The sequence below is a fragment of the Pelodiscus sinensis genome, chromosome 15, assembly GCF_049634645.1.
Source record: "Pelodiscus sinensis isolate JC-2024 chromosome 15, ASM4963464v1, whole genome shotgun sequence".
Lineage (NCBI taxonomy): Eukaryota > Metazoa > Chordata > Testudines > Trionychidae > Pelodiscus > Pelodiscus sinensis.
In genome coordinates, this window is record NC_134725.1 from 32,839,946 (window position 1) to 32,855,133 (window position 15,188).

General features: G+C 42.6%; 1 protein-coding gene across 14 annotated transcripts in view; it reads right to left on the reverse strand.

Moving 5' to 3' along the window:
• KDM2B (lysine demethylase 2B) overlaps positions 1-15,188 on the reverse strand; it is a 219,159-nt gene that overhangs the window by 81,547 nt on the left and 122,424 nt on the right. For all 14 annotated transcript variants that reach the window (XM_075898614.1, XM_025177937.2, XM_075898620.1 and 11 more), the window contains one exon: positions 5,944-6,398. In XM_075898614.1, the coding sequence (XP_075754729.1) occupies positions 5,944-6,398 (455 nt within the window). The remainder of the gene's footprint in view (positions 1-5,943; positions 6,399-15,188) is intronic.

Consider the following 15,188-nt stretch of genomic DNA (forward strand, 5'->3'; position numbering starts at 1 on the left):
TACATTGGCCAAACTGGACAGACTCTGTGCCAAAAGGATAAATGGACACAAATCAGATATCAAGAAAGGTAACATACATAAACCAGGAGAACTCTCATTAACCTTCCTAGACACTCCTGTCCATGGACAGTCATTAATAGAATTAAAAGTAGCCATCATTCTACAAAAAACTTCAAAACCAGACTACAAAGAGAAACAGCAGAGCTTCAATTCATTTGCAAATTTAATGCAATCAAATTAGGACTGAATGATTTAGATTGGTTCTCTCATTACAAAGGCAATTTTCCTTCTCTTTGTATTCACACCTCCCCACCAGAGTGAGTAACATCCACTCTGAGTGAAGTGGCCTTGTTAACACTGGTCCTATACTTGATAAGTAACTCTTTTCTTTTGTTATATGTGTGTGCACACGCGTGTTTGTGTGTGTGTCCCTGCCTGTGTAACTTCCACTCCAATTCATCTGGTGAAGTGGGTTTTACACACAAAAGTTTATGCAGTTAGTCCTGAAGGTGCCACAGGATTCCTTTTTGGTTTTGCAGATACAGACAAACACGACTACCCCTGAGATGAATCTCTAGTTTTTAATAATGCAAAAGCATTCTCTGTATTTGGCTGTCTGTGGTGATAAATTCCCATGGTTTTAGTTTCCTCTTAGATAACATTTTCTTGAGGCATGAGATAACCAAGACCTCTCAGTAGCCTGCCAAATTCCCAGCCTGGAACGTGCTCTATTTTTATTGAAATCTGAGCCTGACGAAAACCTTTCATTTTAAACCTTAACATTGCCACTGAAAACTCTCATAGTCTTTCAAATTCAAGAAGGCAGATGTACAGAGAGCTTAATTTTCCCCTTAGCTACACCTCTCCCTAACTGCCTTTTTGATCTCTAGAAATTTACCTTTCATTTAAAAATCAAGTCTTTACACATATCATGGTTGCAAATATAACTTTCAGAATGTAACAACATAGAATAATCACTCCAAGAAATGTTAACGGACCCTCTTTATCTCAGAGAAAAGTTAACTCCTCAATTATGCTCATTTAAATGTCAACATGGTTGTCTGTTACACTTATTGATCAAAGCTGAAGAAAGAACAAAGATGGTATTTAAAATTTGCATAAGGGTTGTAAGATACATGACTGTTCAGTTACATGCTAACTGCATCAAAGTTTAGCTTCCTCCAGCACTGACTCCTTCCTACTCCCCCGCACTCATTTGCCACTCCAGGAGGCAGTGGGGAGCAGGGGGAAAGATGTGGGTCTGCAGAGCCTGTTCCCCACACATATTGAGGTAACAGAGGCAGCTTCAGGATTCGGGGGGGGGGGGGGGGTGAGAGGTGGATCCAATGTTCCTGGGAAGCCAGCTTAAAAGCTGCCTCCCCACAAGCATTGTCTCCTATCTCCCACAGCCTTGTTGCTTCTGATACAGACACAGCAAGGGGAGAATGTGTGAAGACGATAGGATTAACTAATAAATCCAGGCTTATTGGTTAATTGTGTAGCCATCCACATGCTGACATCCCTAATCTGCACAATCTACTGAGAGTGACATTTCATTTTGGTGTCCAAGAGAATGAAATTTGGGAGATATTGCCATTTATTTTTCCTCCCAATCAAAAAGAGAAATATCTTAGCAAAACATCTGATCTCTAGGAAGAAGAAACCAAGCCAAAGGACTCAGCACAGTCTATGGGTATATACAACCACCACCGAGGGACAGCTGATATGTGTAATTGTATTTTGAACATCTGCACAATTTACTGTAAATAACATCTCAGTTTGGCATTTTAAAGGATGAAGACTATTTTGTAAGTGGAACCTGGATTTTGTGGAGCTTGGCTGAATACCACAATCTTTCTTCTCTGCCCAATTCAACTCCTGCTCTTAGGACATAATTCAGATTTCAAATGAGATGGCTGCAAATCATAAAACAGCTACCATGATCTGTGCAAACACTCAAATATATACCTAGTAACAATTCCAAAAGTATTGAACAGAATTGTACTCTCAGCGACATACCAAAATGAGTACCATGCATTATGATTCCAGGCTCCAAGTTTGTGGAAGATGGCTGTGCTACACACTATGACTACATCTACACTACAGGTTTTGCCAGAAGAGGCAATTCAAATGAAGTGCTGATTAGTATTTTCTCCAGAGGCATAAGGATCTTGCACAAAAATGGGGTTTGTACAAAAAGGAAACGTCCACACCGCATGTTTTTATGCAAAAACCTCATGTGAAAAAATGATTGGAAGAGATTATACAAATGAAGCACGAGAAAATGCTAATCAGTACTTCATTTGCACTGCCTCTTCCGGTAAAACTCGTAAAGTAGACGTAGCCTATATGTTTACAGCCTTTTTATTTAAATGGCATTGTAACTGCTTCTAAGCAGCTGTGACAATTTATGTTGAGAAAGTACATACCCTATTCTTTTACTATATAAACAAACACTTTTCTTTACATGCGCTACATAAGCCATGATAAATGGGACACATCTTCTCTACTCTGTGGTGCAAAGAATAATAAATAAAACCACATTGCTCTTGGAAGTAACAATACCAGTGGTCGAAGCACAGGAGAGGGGTTACAACTCATGATTCCAAATCAAAGCAAATGATTATCATAAGGCTATACAGTATGGAATTTATAATCTGTAATTTCTGCTTACAGAAATTTTAATCTGTCTTTTTCTAGCGGAAACTACTCAAACATGAATTTAAAAATGAAAACAATAAAATAATAAAGAATCATAAGACACTAATGGATTAATCTTCAGACTTCATATCTGTGAAGAAGAGAAGAATTAATACCCCCATTTTACAGAAGAGGAAACAAAGACACAGAGATAAAATCATTTATCATAGCTGACAGAGTAACTCTGGAACAGAGCTGGAACTAAAATCAACAAGGACCATTTTGAAAATTAGGTGTTTTGACTATTCTTGAGATGTCTTCTTTGTCCCTTAAGAACATGAGGTCACCACACCTGCACAACCTCAGAAGCTATGTCAATTACCTACAACAGGGGTAGGCAATAAAACAGAGGTGGTTCACCAGAGTTAGCCCCTAGCAGGCTGCTGCCACTATATTTATCTACACCTCCACAGGTCCAGGCATTCGCAGCTCCCACTGGCCAGGAATAGTGATCCGCGACCAACGGGAGCTGTGATCCCCATATTTGCAGAGGCAAAGATAAATATGGCAGTGTGAGGGCCTGCCAGGGGCTAACCCAAATGTAGTAAGATGAAGGCCTAAAACATAAGCCCAAGCAGCACCAGCCTGGTTTGAGGCCCGAAGCCTAGCTAACAATGGACAAAACACAGCTAACATAAAGCAAAGCTAAGCTGTGAGCAAGAGGCAGGCCCCAGCTCACAGAACTTGGCACGAACAGGGCTGAGAGTATGAAACACTAATTGGTGCTAGGTACCGAGTGCAGAACGATAACTGGTACTGGTTGTAAGTTGAAATCACATGGTACCACCACTAATTAAAAAAGGCCTTGGTACCCACTCCCCAAGGATACAGACCCAGATTCAAAAAAAGGTCTAAAATAACAGCATGATGGATAGAGATGATCTAATCAAACCATGAGGTACAGAGTGATGGGTGGTATCTAAGTAACATCAGAGAGTGGAAACCTGATACATCAGCAGTAAGGTGTGATTTGTTGTACCTGTATATAAGGTGATGTCTTTGGATGACCATGGGGACAGTGGAAATTTCCCGAGTGAGTCATTCCATTGCTACAGGGTACATGTGTGTAGTGGTTCAGTAGAGCCTACTGACAACTATTAGTGTACTTTGCTCTACAGTAAACCCAGCATGGCACCTTTGATCCTTATCTGGTTTGTGGGTCTTTGGGGGTTCTCTTGGGGTCTGCTATGGAGACTAAATGCACAAGTCGACACAGCACACATCAGTGACCATACACACAAGCAGCCTTCCGGTTATCATCACCAACGGAGCCAGAGACCTGTGAGGACACCTCGGCAGTAAATCGCGACTGCCTCCTGAATAACTACATCAGACAGACCAAAGATGGCCTGTCTCCTGACCTACAGGCTACTTTGGTCTCAGCAGCCACTCATTTATTCTATTAAATACAAGGAAAAGACCCAGTAGGCAATAACTATCACACGGCAGAGAGCAACAGAGGAAATTAAAATGAGAAGTGGGGAACTATGGAAAGAAAATGACATTCAGAAAGTTAACTGGGTCTGGTTTTTGCACCGGGATCAAATATTTAAAAATTTGAAATGAAAATTTCATTTTTGTCAGCTAATCAGATATACCTGAAAGCAGAGTGGATTAAAAACACATTAAAATACATGGATACATATAAAACAGGACTCAATCTAGATATGTTTATGCATTTGGCATATATCATGAACTACCTTGCAAGGGTACACAAACTTTGTGTCACACTGAAGGCAGTTACAACCAGAATGGACATGATTAAACAGATCAGATTGTAGGTGTATTAAGAGGTGTGTAATTCATTAATCCTGTAGTTGCCAATAATTCTGTTGATTAGTCAACAAGGACTAGTTCTGCAAGCACTCAGTCTTGGCTCAAGCCAGGTCCTGGCATCTACCCTCACTGCATCTCTGCATTAGAAGTACTTTAAGAGCTGGCACATGGATAGGCTGGCTCGGTCCTGGCTCGTGCCAGGTCCCAACAACTACTGCAGTGCTCCTCATGCAGAGCTGCAGCAGGGGTTGATGCTGGGACCCGGCACAGGAACGGGGACTGAGACAGCCTGCTCATATGACAGCTCCTTAGTCCCATAATAATGCAGAGCTGCAATGGGGGTTGCTGCCAGGACCGGGCCTGAGCTGGGATTGAGCCAGTCTGTCGGCCAGTCCAGTAAAAAATTTAAGAGCTGCGGGGAGGGGAGGGGAGGGGAGGGGAGAGAGCGTTAATCATTTGATCGACTACACTTTTACATCCCTAACAGCTTGTCTATATCTTTAATATGAAGAAGCAGTCTATGAAGACAAGGCCAACCATGCAACATTCCCCTTCCTAATTTGAGTGGCATTCAGATCAGGAAAGAAGCAATATATTCCAGCGCTTGCTTCTGTGGGTTGCCTTAACATTGAGGACAAGTGTTTGCATAACAATACAGGCCTACCATGGTGTGACAGGGCGCCTGCCCTGCACTGGCCCTTTAAGGCCAAGACTCAGGCCCTGAGCGGGGGCTGAGCCCAGAGAGGTCAGCTGAGGTCAGCTGAGGCCGTTAGGGCTAGTGAGGGCCCAGGCAGCAGCTATATAGAGGCACAGTTTGCTTAGAGAGGGAGGGCCAGTGAAAGGCTGACTGCAGAGGAAGCAGGGGCTCCCAGGAGGGAGAACAGCTGGGGATAGCCAGCTAGGGTTGGGAGAGGGCCAGCCAAGACTCTCCCTGGCTAGGGGCCAGAGGAAAGGCCCAGGGTTCGGAGGCGGATTACAATGCAGGCTAGGTAAGCGGGGCAGTAGGGATAACCCCAATGCCAGTGATGAGCAACCCATACAGACTGTAAATTGCCCTGAGAGGGGCTAGATGAGGAGAGTCAGGGGGCACTAAGGCACAGTGGGGAGTGCGCACCCTGACACATGGCCTATGGAATATAGATTTTATAGCAGTGTTTTTCAACCTTTTTTTTTAATAAAGTAAAGTACCCCCCCCTTTTTTTTAAATTATAAGTACCCCCAGTACCTACAGTTTTCAGAGAGACAATTTTTTTTTCTACCATTGCAACGCATTTGTTTAAACAAACTTAATCATAGCCAGGAGGGCGATGAAATTTTTGGGTGTAACAAGTAAAAAAAAAAATTCAGTTTTCTCCAAATTTCAATTGTGGTGACATACCCCCCAGACTTCTCTCTAGTACCCCTGATGGTACTTATATCACTGGTTGAGAAACACTGTTTTATAGCATTAAAAGCAGTTTTGCACACCTTCATATCCTCCAGAAGAGCCTGAGGATCCTCAATGCCTTCTGGAACACACTTCTTGCTCTCTGGGAGAGATTCAAGCTTTTCTACCAGGGCTTTCAAACCTTTCAGTTCAAACTCTGTAAGATGAGTCCATTTGGTTGAGACTTCTGTAGCTGGTGACCCTGTCGGTGTTTTCGGATAGTCTGTGGGGGTTGTTGACTTTACACTGTCATCTGACTCATTAGACAAAGTTCTTTTGAGGTACCTCATTACTGTGGCTTTCTGTTTTCTCCCTGCAACCTCCTTCCCTTCAGAGTGTGTGCTGTTGGGTGAGGAGGAACCATCACCCAAGGCCTTTGTGTTCTTATCCAAATTGTCTTCCTTCTCCTCCCGGGTATGAGCATCACAAGAGTCTTCATCCATGTCTAACCAGGAATCTGATGAGAAGCTGTCTAAGCTGGGCTTTCTTGTTGCATCTGAAAGACATAGAAAAAATAAATATTTATCCTGATGAATTTATAGTTTAAACAGTCTTCCTGGCAGGACTAGTGATCACCTGATTAGACTAGAACATGATAATACCTGATAACTCATACATACATCTAGGGAAGTGAATTTTATTCAGATAATATAAAACTGATTGATAGGTTTCATTAACATCTATTTCATGCAAATGACATACTAAGAACAATATGGCTTTTTCAAAAAGTTTCAATCCCCAAACTCCCTCAGTTATGGGTACAGAAAAAAATTCATAATTCATTTATTTGAGGCATATCATTAATTTTCCAGAAAAAACAGATGAGGTCAGACTTACTATTTTTCATATTTATAAGACAAACACAAACAACAGGGGGAAAAGTCTTAATCACCATTCTTTCAGACCTTCTTTATAGATCACAAAGAAGGAAAACGTGCAGATCATTATCAATAAAAGGAACAAATACTTGGTTTTATATGGCATCTGTCACCCTATAACCTTAAAGCACTGTGAGACACATTACCTCTGTAAGAACAATACTATTATACAGAGTTTAAAGATGGAAATTCAAAACACAGAGAAAGGAAGTGACTGACTCCGTGTCACACAACTGTGTAACCACTACTATTTTGGATACAGCCCCAAATGCATGTTGTTTCATTAAAATCAAATAGAATGATGAGAGGCTGAATGCTCAAGAAGAATTAGCCACCTAACATCTATTTAGGCTCTAACTTCCACTGAAATAAAATCTTTAAGCACTGAGCCCAAAATCCCTGGCTCAGAAGAATTTACATTATTCTTAGGCAGGAGCAAGCAAAATACAGCCTGCACTCCAGTTCTGGACACCAAGCCACTGGATCTGGCTCGCAGACACAGCAGGAGCCTCAGCCCAGTTCCCTGCCTCCCCACCTACACCCACTGCTCAGTACCTTTCTGAATGCCATGAGTCTGGAGGGTGGCGGGGAGAGGGTTTGCATGCTGCCCCTATCTCCATCACAATCTTGCAGCTTCCATAGCTGCCTATTTTCAGGACAGGCAGCATGTGAAGCCCCCAAACTCACAGGCTACGTCTACACTGGCATAATCTTGCGCAAGAACTATTTTGCGGAAGAGAGCATCTACACTGGCATGTGCCTTTGCACAAGAGCATTCTTGCCAGTGTAGATGCTCTCTTGCGCAAGAAAGCTCTGATGGGCATTTTAGTGTAGACAGGCAGCAAGTTTTTGCGCAAAAGCAACGGCTTTTGCACAAGATCGCACCAATGTAGATACAGCCACAATGTTCACATTAGCACACAAAGCCCTGCTTCACTGGGTAACCTGCTAGGCAGGGCTGCAGGCTGGGAGCCACCCAGGTAAGCACCTCCTAGCCAAAGCTTGCCTCTGGCATCCCAGCCTCTTCCCCTCCCCCAAATCTTTGCAAACTCTCAAGCATCCTTACCCCACTTAACCCAAACCCTCTGCACTCTTGCTCCTTCACCCATACACCCCTCCCAGATCCTGTACCTCCTCCTATACTTGTCGTCCAAGTCACAACTTCCTCCCAGACCTTGCACTCCATTACCCTACTCCTGGTCACAACCCAAATCCCTGCACCCTGCACTCCTGCCCCAGATCACAACCCCCTCCGAGAGTTTGCATCCTTTTCTAGGCTGCTCCTTTGGGTCACAACCCCCCACTCAGAATCTGCATCCCCTCCAACATGTCAGAATCTCCACCTGCACTCAGAACCCCCTCCCGGACTCCACACCACCCTCCTTCATCCTAGACTCCTGGCCCAGGTCAGAACCCACTCCTTAACTCAAACACCTTCTCAGATCCCACACCCCATCCTGTACCACACTGCCGTATCCTAAGTGACTTTCTGCACTCAATATCCATCCCAGACCCCGCATATCAATTAATATCATGGAACAGTGTGTCCCTTGACCACTTATCAAATTCTTGGAGTGGCCCCCCTCATCAAAAATTATTGCCCCCTCAGTTCTTAGATTTAGTGTAGAATAGGCCTTTTGCCAAAAATGATCACAGCTGCTGACCACAGCATTATAAGAAGGGTAGGGGACATCAGAAACCAAACTGCACTTAACCAACTGGAAGTCAGAAAGATGCAACAATCAGTCAGTTGTGATTTAACTACTAAATTTAGGGATGCTGGGGAGGGGGAGGACTCATAAGCTTTTGTCTACACTATGGAAATGAGTTTAGTTAGGTAACACCTGATAGAAACGAGGAGGATGATTGGGCTATTATTCCAAACTCTTTTTCAGATTGGGCTATTCTACAAATCAGACACATTCCACAGAATATTTTCTTCACAATCTTATCAAATTGAGAATTACTTTTTGGGGAGAAGGTTAAAACTGATTTTCTGGAAAACAAGACAAATGCCTCAAAATAGTAGGCCCTTACTCAATCAAGCTCCGGTTACAGTCAAGACAAATATCCTCCTCTCTGTCCCTCCCACACACGTTGTTCCATAAAGGCTTAAACATAGGCTTTATCAGTGCACTGACTTGTTTATTCATGGTGATATAGTCATGGAAGAAAACACTCAAAAGCAGCTACTTCCTTTGATCCCTGCTAACTCTAACCAATGCCAAGTTGCCATCCTAGGCTCTGCCAAGGCTAGAAAATATAGTGTTAGAAAACATGATAAGCCAACAGATTTTAATTAATGCACAGTTAAACATCACTAGGATTACCCACAACTAGCAAACACTGTTTTTTCATTCTCTACCCAAAATGTTTTCACACATATGCCTCAGAATGCTCTGCCCATCAAGTACAAACTATTATCCCCATTTTACAGGTGGGGTAACTGAGGCACAAGAGGAGGCAATGACTCGCTTGGAGTCACCCAGCAAACCAGAAGCAGAGCCAGGAATTGAACCCACTGCTTCTGAATTCCAGTCTGGTGCCTTATCCCAGAGACCACAGTGCCTTCCTGTTAATTAAAACATATTCCTAAACATATTTTCTGACCCTTTACGTTTCAACATTAGCTACTATACAGCTGATAAAAGTATGGAAGTCTTGTCTATATTGGGGGATTTCAGTGATTGGTGGCCAGACTAGTTGCAGAACTCCTGGTGTGGGCAGGGAAAGCAGTTATAATTACAATTAGCACCAGTGCACTTCATCTACTTGAACCTGTAGTCACCTGGAACAGTGGAAATCATGGCTTATACTGACTTTTCCTGTCTACGCTATGTCTTTGTTTAGGCACAGCTATGCCAAGGGCTTGCCACTGACAGCTGTAACTGGGGTAGGTCACCTAAGAAAGGAGAAGGAAATCATACTATGAACATCTGCATCATATATACTAAATAACGTTTTGGTGCCATTAGTGGGTGGCATGTGAAATACACTACACGTTGAACCTCTCTAGTCTAGCAGTCTTGAGACCTGACTGGTGCCAAACCAGAGAATTTGCTGAACCATGGGAGAAGAATATTGCCTAGCAGCGTTACTAACGCTTCCACTGCTTATTGGGCTCTTAGAAGAAATGTAGGGGTAAATAAGAACTAACTAACAGCACAGAACACTCAGAACCAGGACGGGTGGCTGTAAAGAAACTTTATGGGACCCCGGGAAACTTGGTCACACACATGATACGTGGATATCTCATTAACTGAAATTATGCCGGCCCATGAATGTTGCTGGACCAGAGAGTGCCAGATTAGAGAGGTTCAACCTGTACCACCTTTTTCTTCTGATCTAATCTGTGGAACCAAAAGGCCAGAGGAAAGAAGGGCAGCCCAGTAGAGCATACTAATCCCCCTGACAAACCTAGGCCTCATCCCATACAAAAGTGGAGACCTGGTACAATGTGAGAATGACATGGGAGGAGGCATCTTCCTCCCTGATTCTATTGGCTGCTGCTCCTCCCTCTGCTGGAGATTATTTACACTCAACCAATGTTGTTGTATTGGTTACACTTGGTTCATGCCTTCCAATGCCACGATTCTATGGTTTCAAAGCTTTTCTCTGCTTCCACAGGGCTAAAAAAAATTTCTTTCAATGAAAGTGGAGGTTTACATAGCATGTTACAGATGGAACTTAGGCATACAGCCTACTGTGCTTCTGACTCAGTGATAGTGTTGTTCAGGACCTCTCCATATCCCTCCCTTGTGCAAATCTCAGTGGAGCTGAAAGGTTGTAGAGCAGCTCATTGTTGCCCTGCCCCACTCCTCCAGCCTGTTTTCCAGCTGGTCCAGGGGGAATTTCTTCAGCAGTTCTGCTCCTAGAGCTGTCTTCTTTTTGGGTTCTTTTTGCCCCGAGACCTTCCCATTAGGGGTTCCTCTCTTCCCCATCCTCAGAAGGATAAAGAGAGAGACTTCAAAGAGGATGATTTACATTTTACAAAGATGGAGAATAGGCACAGAATTCCATTAACACTGAGGCCCCGCCTGCTGCCAGGCACAGAGTATAAGGGAGAAATGGGTAAGATGCTGCAACCAGAGACTGGCCATTAAGGGTTCAATAAGAGTTAAGGACTGAACTTCTATAGTAACATTTCTGATCAGTTCTGGTGTGCTGGGGTCTGTCCCAAGGCTTGTTCACATTAGGATTTTTATACAAGTATAGTCAGAGATGTCCCTAAGTGGAGTGAGGGGACTGGGACAAATCAGCCTCTCTTTCTAATCTGCTAGAGGTGCTCTCCTCCAGCTCCACCCAGTCCCTAACCTCACACCACTTTCTGAAGTGCTCCACCCCACCCTATTTCTTCCCATCCCGCCCTGCCCCTGCCTCTTCCCAGACAATTCCACTTCTTCTTGCTCAGTTCCGTTTCCTCCCTCCAATATGCTGCTCCTTGGCTCCTCCTCCCTCTTTCCCAACACCTCCTGAAGCTGCTAAACAACTGATCTGCAACAGGCAGTAGATGTTTGGAGGGAAGGGTAAGTGCTGATCTGTGGGGCCCACCAGAAGATAGGAGATGTTGGGGAGGGAGTGTTGATAGAAAGTTGCCCAGTGAATGCTGAGCACCAAAGTTTGTTCTAATCTTTTCCATCCATGTGCGGAATACATTTTTATGTTCACTGAGGTATACGTTGATGTACACCACCAGGAGAAACCAAAAATCTAGCTTTGGGCGCTCTGCTAATCATATGGCATTTGAATCTCTTCTAAGCAGCTTACAAGGGACATGCTGAGCACCCACCATTTTTTTCTGAGAATTAGCACCTATGGCTGCCACTGACAGAGACTGAGCTCTGAATGACACATGCACACTGATGTGCAGAGCCCAGAGCAGTACCACAATTCACTGTATGAAAGTGGTGGTCTTGAATATAGCTAGTCCAGTACAAGCCCCTACCACAGATATACTCAACTGGTATAGAGCAACCCCCAAACTGTTCAGGTACAGCACTTGAACAATGAGGGTTGCACTGGTGCAGCTGGGTAGGGTATTATGATTAAATATTAAACAAAGGGTTCATCCCCAACTGGGGTGAGTTTTTTTTCCCCTCCTATATTAATTTGTTCCATTTTCTTGTTTATAAAATCTCCCTAAAAGAAAAGAACTGGGTGACGACGATTATGGTTTCTTCTGGTTAGTCATTCCACCATCCAACACTTCATCACAGCTATTTTTAAAAGCTATTTTCTAGCCCACGCACCCATCTAGTAAACAATTTGAAGAAGAGAATTAACAAGATTTGGCTCTTCCCACTACCACTCTAAAGCCATTTTGCTAGGAACTCTGTGTAAACTGCCTCTACACAAATGCAGTGGGGATCTAATTGAGTCTTAACTGTGCTTACTTTTTAAAACAATCTATTAAATAACAAAGTAGTGTCTTCTAGCATTATGAGCATGTGTCAGTCTCTGTGAATTGGGGTCTCTGTTTCATATGGCACATCAAAGTTGTGCCAATCCAGAACATTGCAGTATATAAACTTTACTTTCTTATCACATATTATTGTGTCTTTGGCTACCCCCAGGCCTATCATCATGCACTATGTGTTCCTCTCTGAACACAATTCAAATCCTTTCCAAAAAACAGAGGAAAATTTTCACAAATACAACAATTCTGGATATGGAAAATATAAAGACTCAGTGGTGTAGTCCAGAAAATGAAAAGGCCATAGGTTTTAGCAGAGGAAAAAGGAGCTAGGAACTTCCAGTAAGTCTATGTATAGCCTTGGGCAAATTACAATGGTTCTTCCTCAGCTGGCTCTTCTGCAAAACAGGATAACACAGTTACCTTCTTCAATGGAAGATTAAGTTTCTAAGTTTGTCTTCAACAGTATAGTAAGTTCAATTCACATTCTTTTGCTTAAATGGAAATTGCCAGGTTTTCGAGCTGTGAATGGCACTTTGGCCTGTCACCAAGAGGTAGTGAGTTTTTTATATCAGTCGAAAAAGGATATGATGGCATTGAGGAATGTGATCACTGAGAATTCCCCAAATAAAAATCACTTAACATAATTAATAAATTCTCTGTCAATGGAAAATCCACTCTACTTTCTGTGAAGGAAAAAAGGAATGGATCCTCCTCTATTTCATATGACACCTTTTTATTGCCCATGAGACTGTACATACAGTCTGAGCCATCCTGTGAAACATCTTACTGTGGGAATCTTAAAAGCTAGGATATAGAGCATTTTATGACTAATGCCACATTTTCTCTCAATTACAGTTTAGTCTCAAGATTCACATCTCATTGAAGGAATCTTGTAGGTCAACTACTGTAGAAAACATCCAACATTGTCTAGGGATGTAATAGTTTAGGCGATTAACCAATAAGCAAAAGTTTCAGTTAATGCTATAGACTACACGGATTTCTCTTCTTCCTTGCCTCTTCCCTCCCTGCAAGTACATTTTGTAGTGCCACTCGGTGGTACCACCTCTATCAGAGGGAGTTTAAAAAACAGCTTCCCTCATGGATTGGCTGCCTGTCACCCCATGCTGCTGCCTCTGATACAGATAAAACACTAGACAAAACTGCCTTAATGATTGGACTGAGTGTTAACAAGGGAAAGGCCAACACAATGAGGATCAACCAGTCCAACAATACTACCATCACTCTGGGAGTGGACCTAGAAGATGCAGAGCAGTTCATCTACTTGGGGAGTATTATGGGCAAAGAAGGAGGAACAGACAAAGGTATCAATGCTAGGATAGGGAAAGCAACAGCTACATTCAAGAATCTTCATCCCATATGGAGTTCACGAATAATATCTGCAAAGATGAAACTGCAAAACTTCAACACAAATGTGAAGAGTGTACTCTTATATGGATGTGAGACCTGGCATACTAAAAAGTCTTCAAATCACAAGCTATAGTCATTCATAAACAGATGCCTGAGGTACATTCTTCACATCAGATGGCAAGACTTTGTCTCAAATAAGGATCTTTGGAATAGAGCAGGACAAGAACCACTTGACATTCAAATCAAGAGAAGAAAGTGGGAATGACTAGGCCACACTCTCAGAAAACTATTATCCAGCATAGTCCTTCACGCTCTCACATGGAACCCGCAAGGAAAATGCAAAAAAGGAAGACCTCAGACTACATGGAGAAGATCTACTGAGACAACCACTGAGGTACTCCTGGAGTCAGCTAGAAGTTTTGTCTCAAGACAGAGTGAAGCGGAGGAGACTCGTAGATGATTTATGCTCCACTCTGAGTACAATGTTTTAAGAGGCATTTCTATCTCAGAGCAGCAGAAGCTAAAATCTGGTAGGAAGTTCATATAGAGTGTCCTTTTTTATTCCAACTGACAGGACGAATGTCTCAGTTGGAGGGAAAGAAAAAATGAGATTCAATGCTTTTACAGAAGCCTGTGTCTGCTGTAATGCCATTGTTTCCCCTAAGCCACTGTCTTCCTATGGAATAGATCAAAGCAATAACAGACTTGACATACCTACCAGGATCTTAATCTAAGAAAGCTACTGCCCCGAAACTCATTCTGAGACTTAGGAAGGAGTGCGGAAGCAAGGCCTCCTTCTCCATCCCATTTAAAGTGTAGATGTTTTTCACACAAGGAGTACTATAGGGAGAAATGTTCAGCCTGGCCAGTACTGAGCCTTTGATTTTGTGCCTGCAATTTTGCAGGCACAAATAGTAGTAAACCAAGGGAGTATTCTGGAGAAGCAGTTTACTGATACCATCGACGTATATGTTTCTGAACAGCTCATTCTGGAAAATACCAGGCGAGAGAAGTGCTTTCTAGGTAGCCCTAACCAAAGAAGAGTTAGAGCTCAGGATGCTGCAATCAATACTGTTTTAATAAGAAAAAGTGCTATAAGATCTTTAGCACAAGTGATCAGGACCTTGGTTTTCTGGGTCTTTCAAAGACGACACATATCACAGCAGTAAAGAGACATCTATCATCACTACTGACTCCAAGTGTCTAGCAAGACCCAAACAACACTTCTTACAGCACTATTTTCCCTTTGGACATTCTTCCTCCAAAAGCTGGCCATTCCTGACTCCCATTAGCTAGTGAAATCCAACAAGAACACTGGATGCAGCAAAACAGATGGAGAAGAAAGAGCATGTTTCCAGGGTGAAACAAGAGCCAAAAAGGCATAGTTAAGAAGTAGAAATATAGCACAAACCATAAAAGAGAAGATATATGGTGGAAAAAGAGGAATTATGAAGAAGCAAATAGCTACAAATATTATGACTAATCATAAGAAATGTTTGAATAAGAATGCATACAACTCAAGATGGTTTCTCTAGTCCAAAGAGTTAAAGAAGACAATTAATACTAGAAAAGGAGTTGAAGATAAATAAATACCTTCAGTCCATATTCACTATGAATGATGATG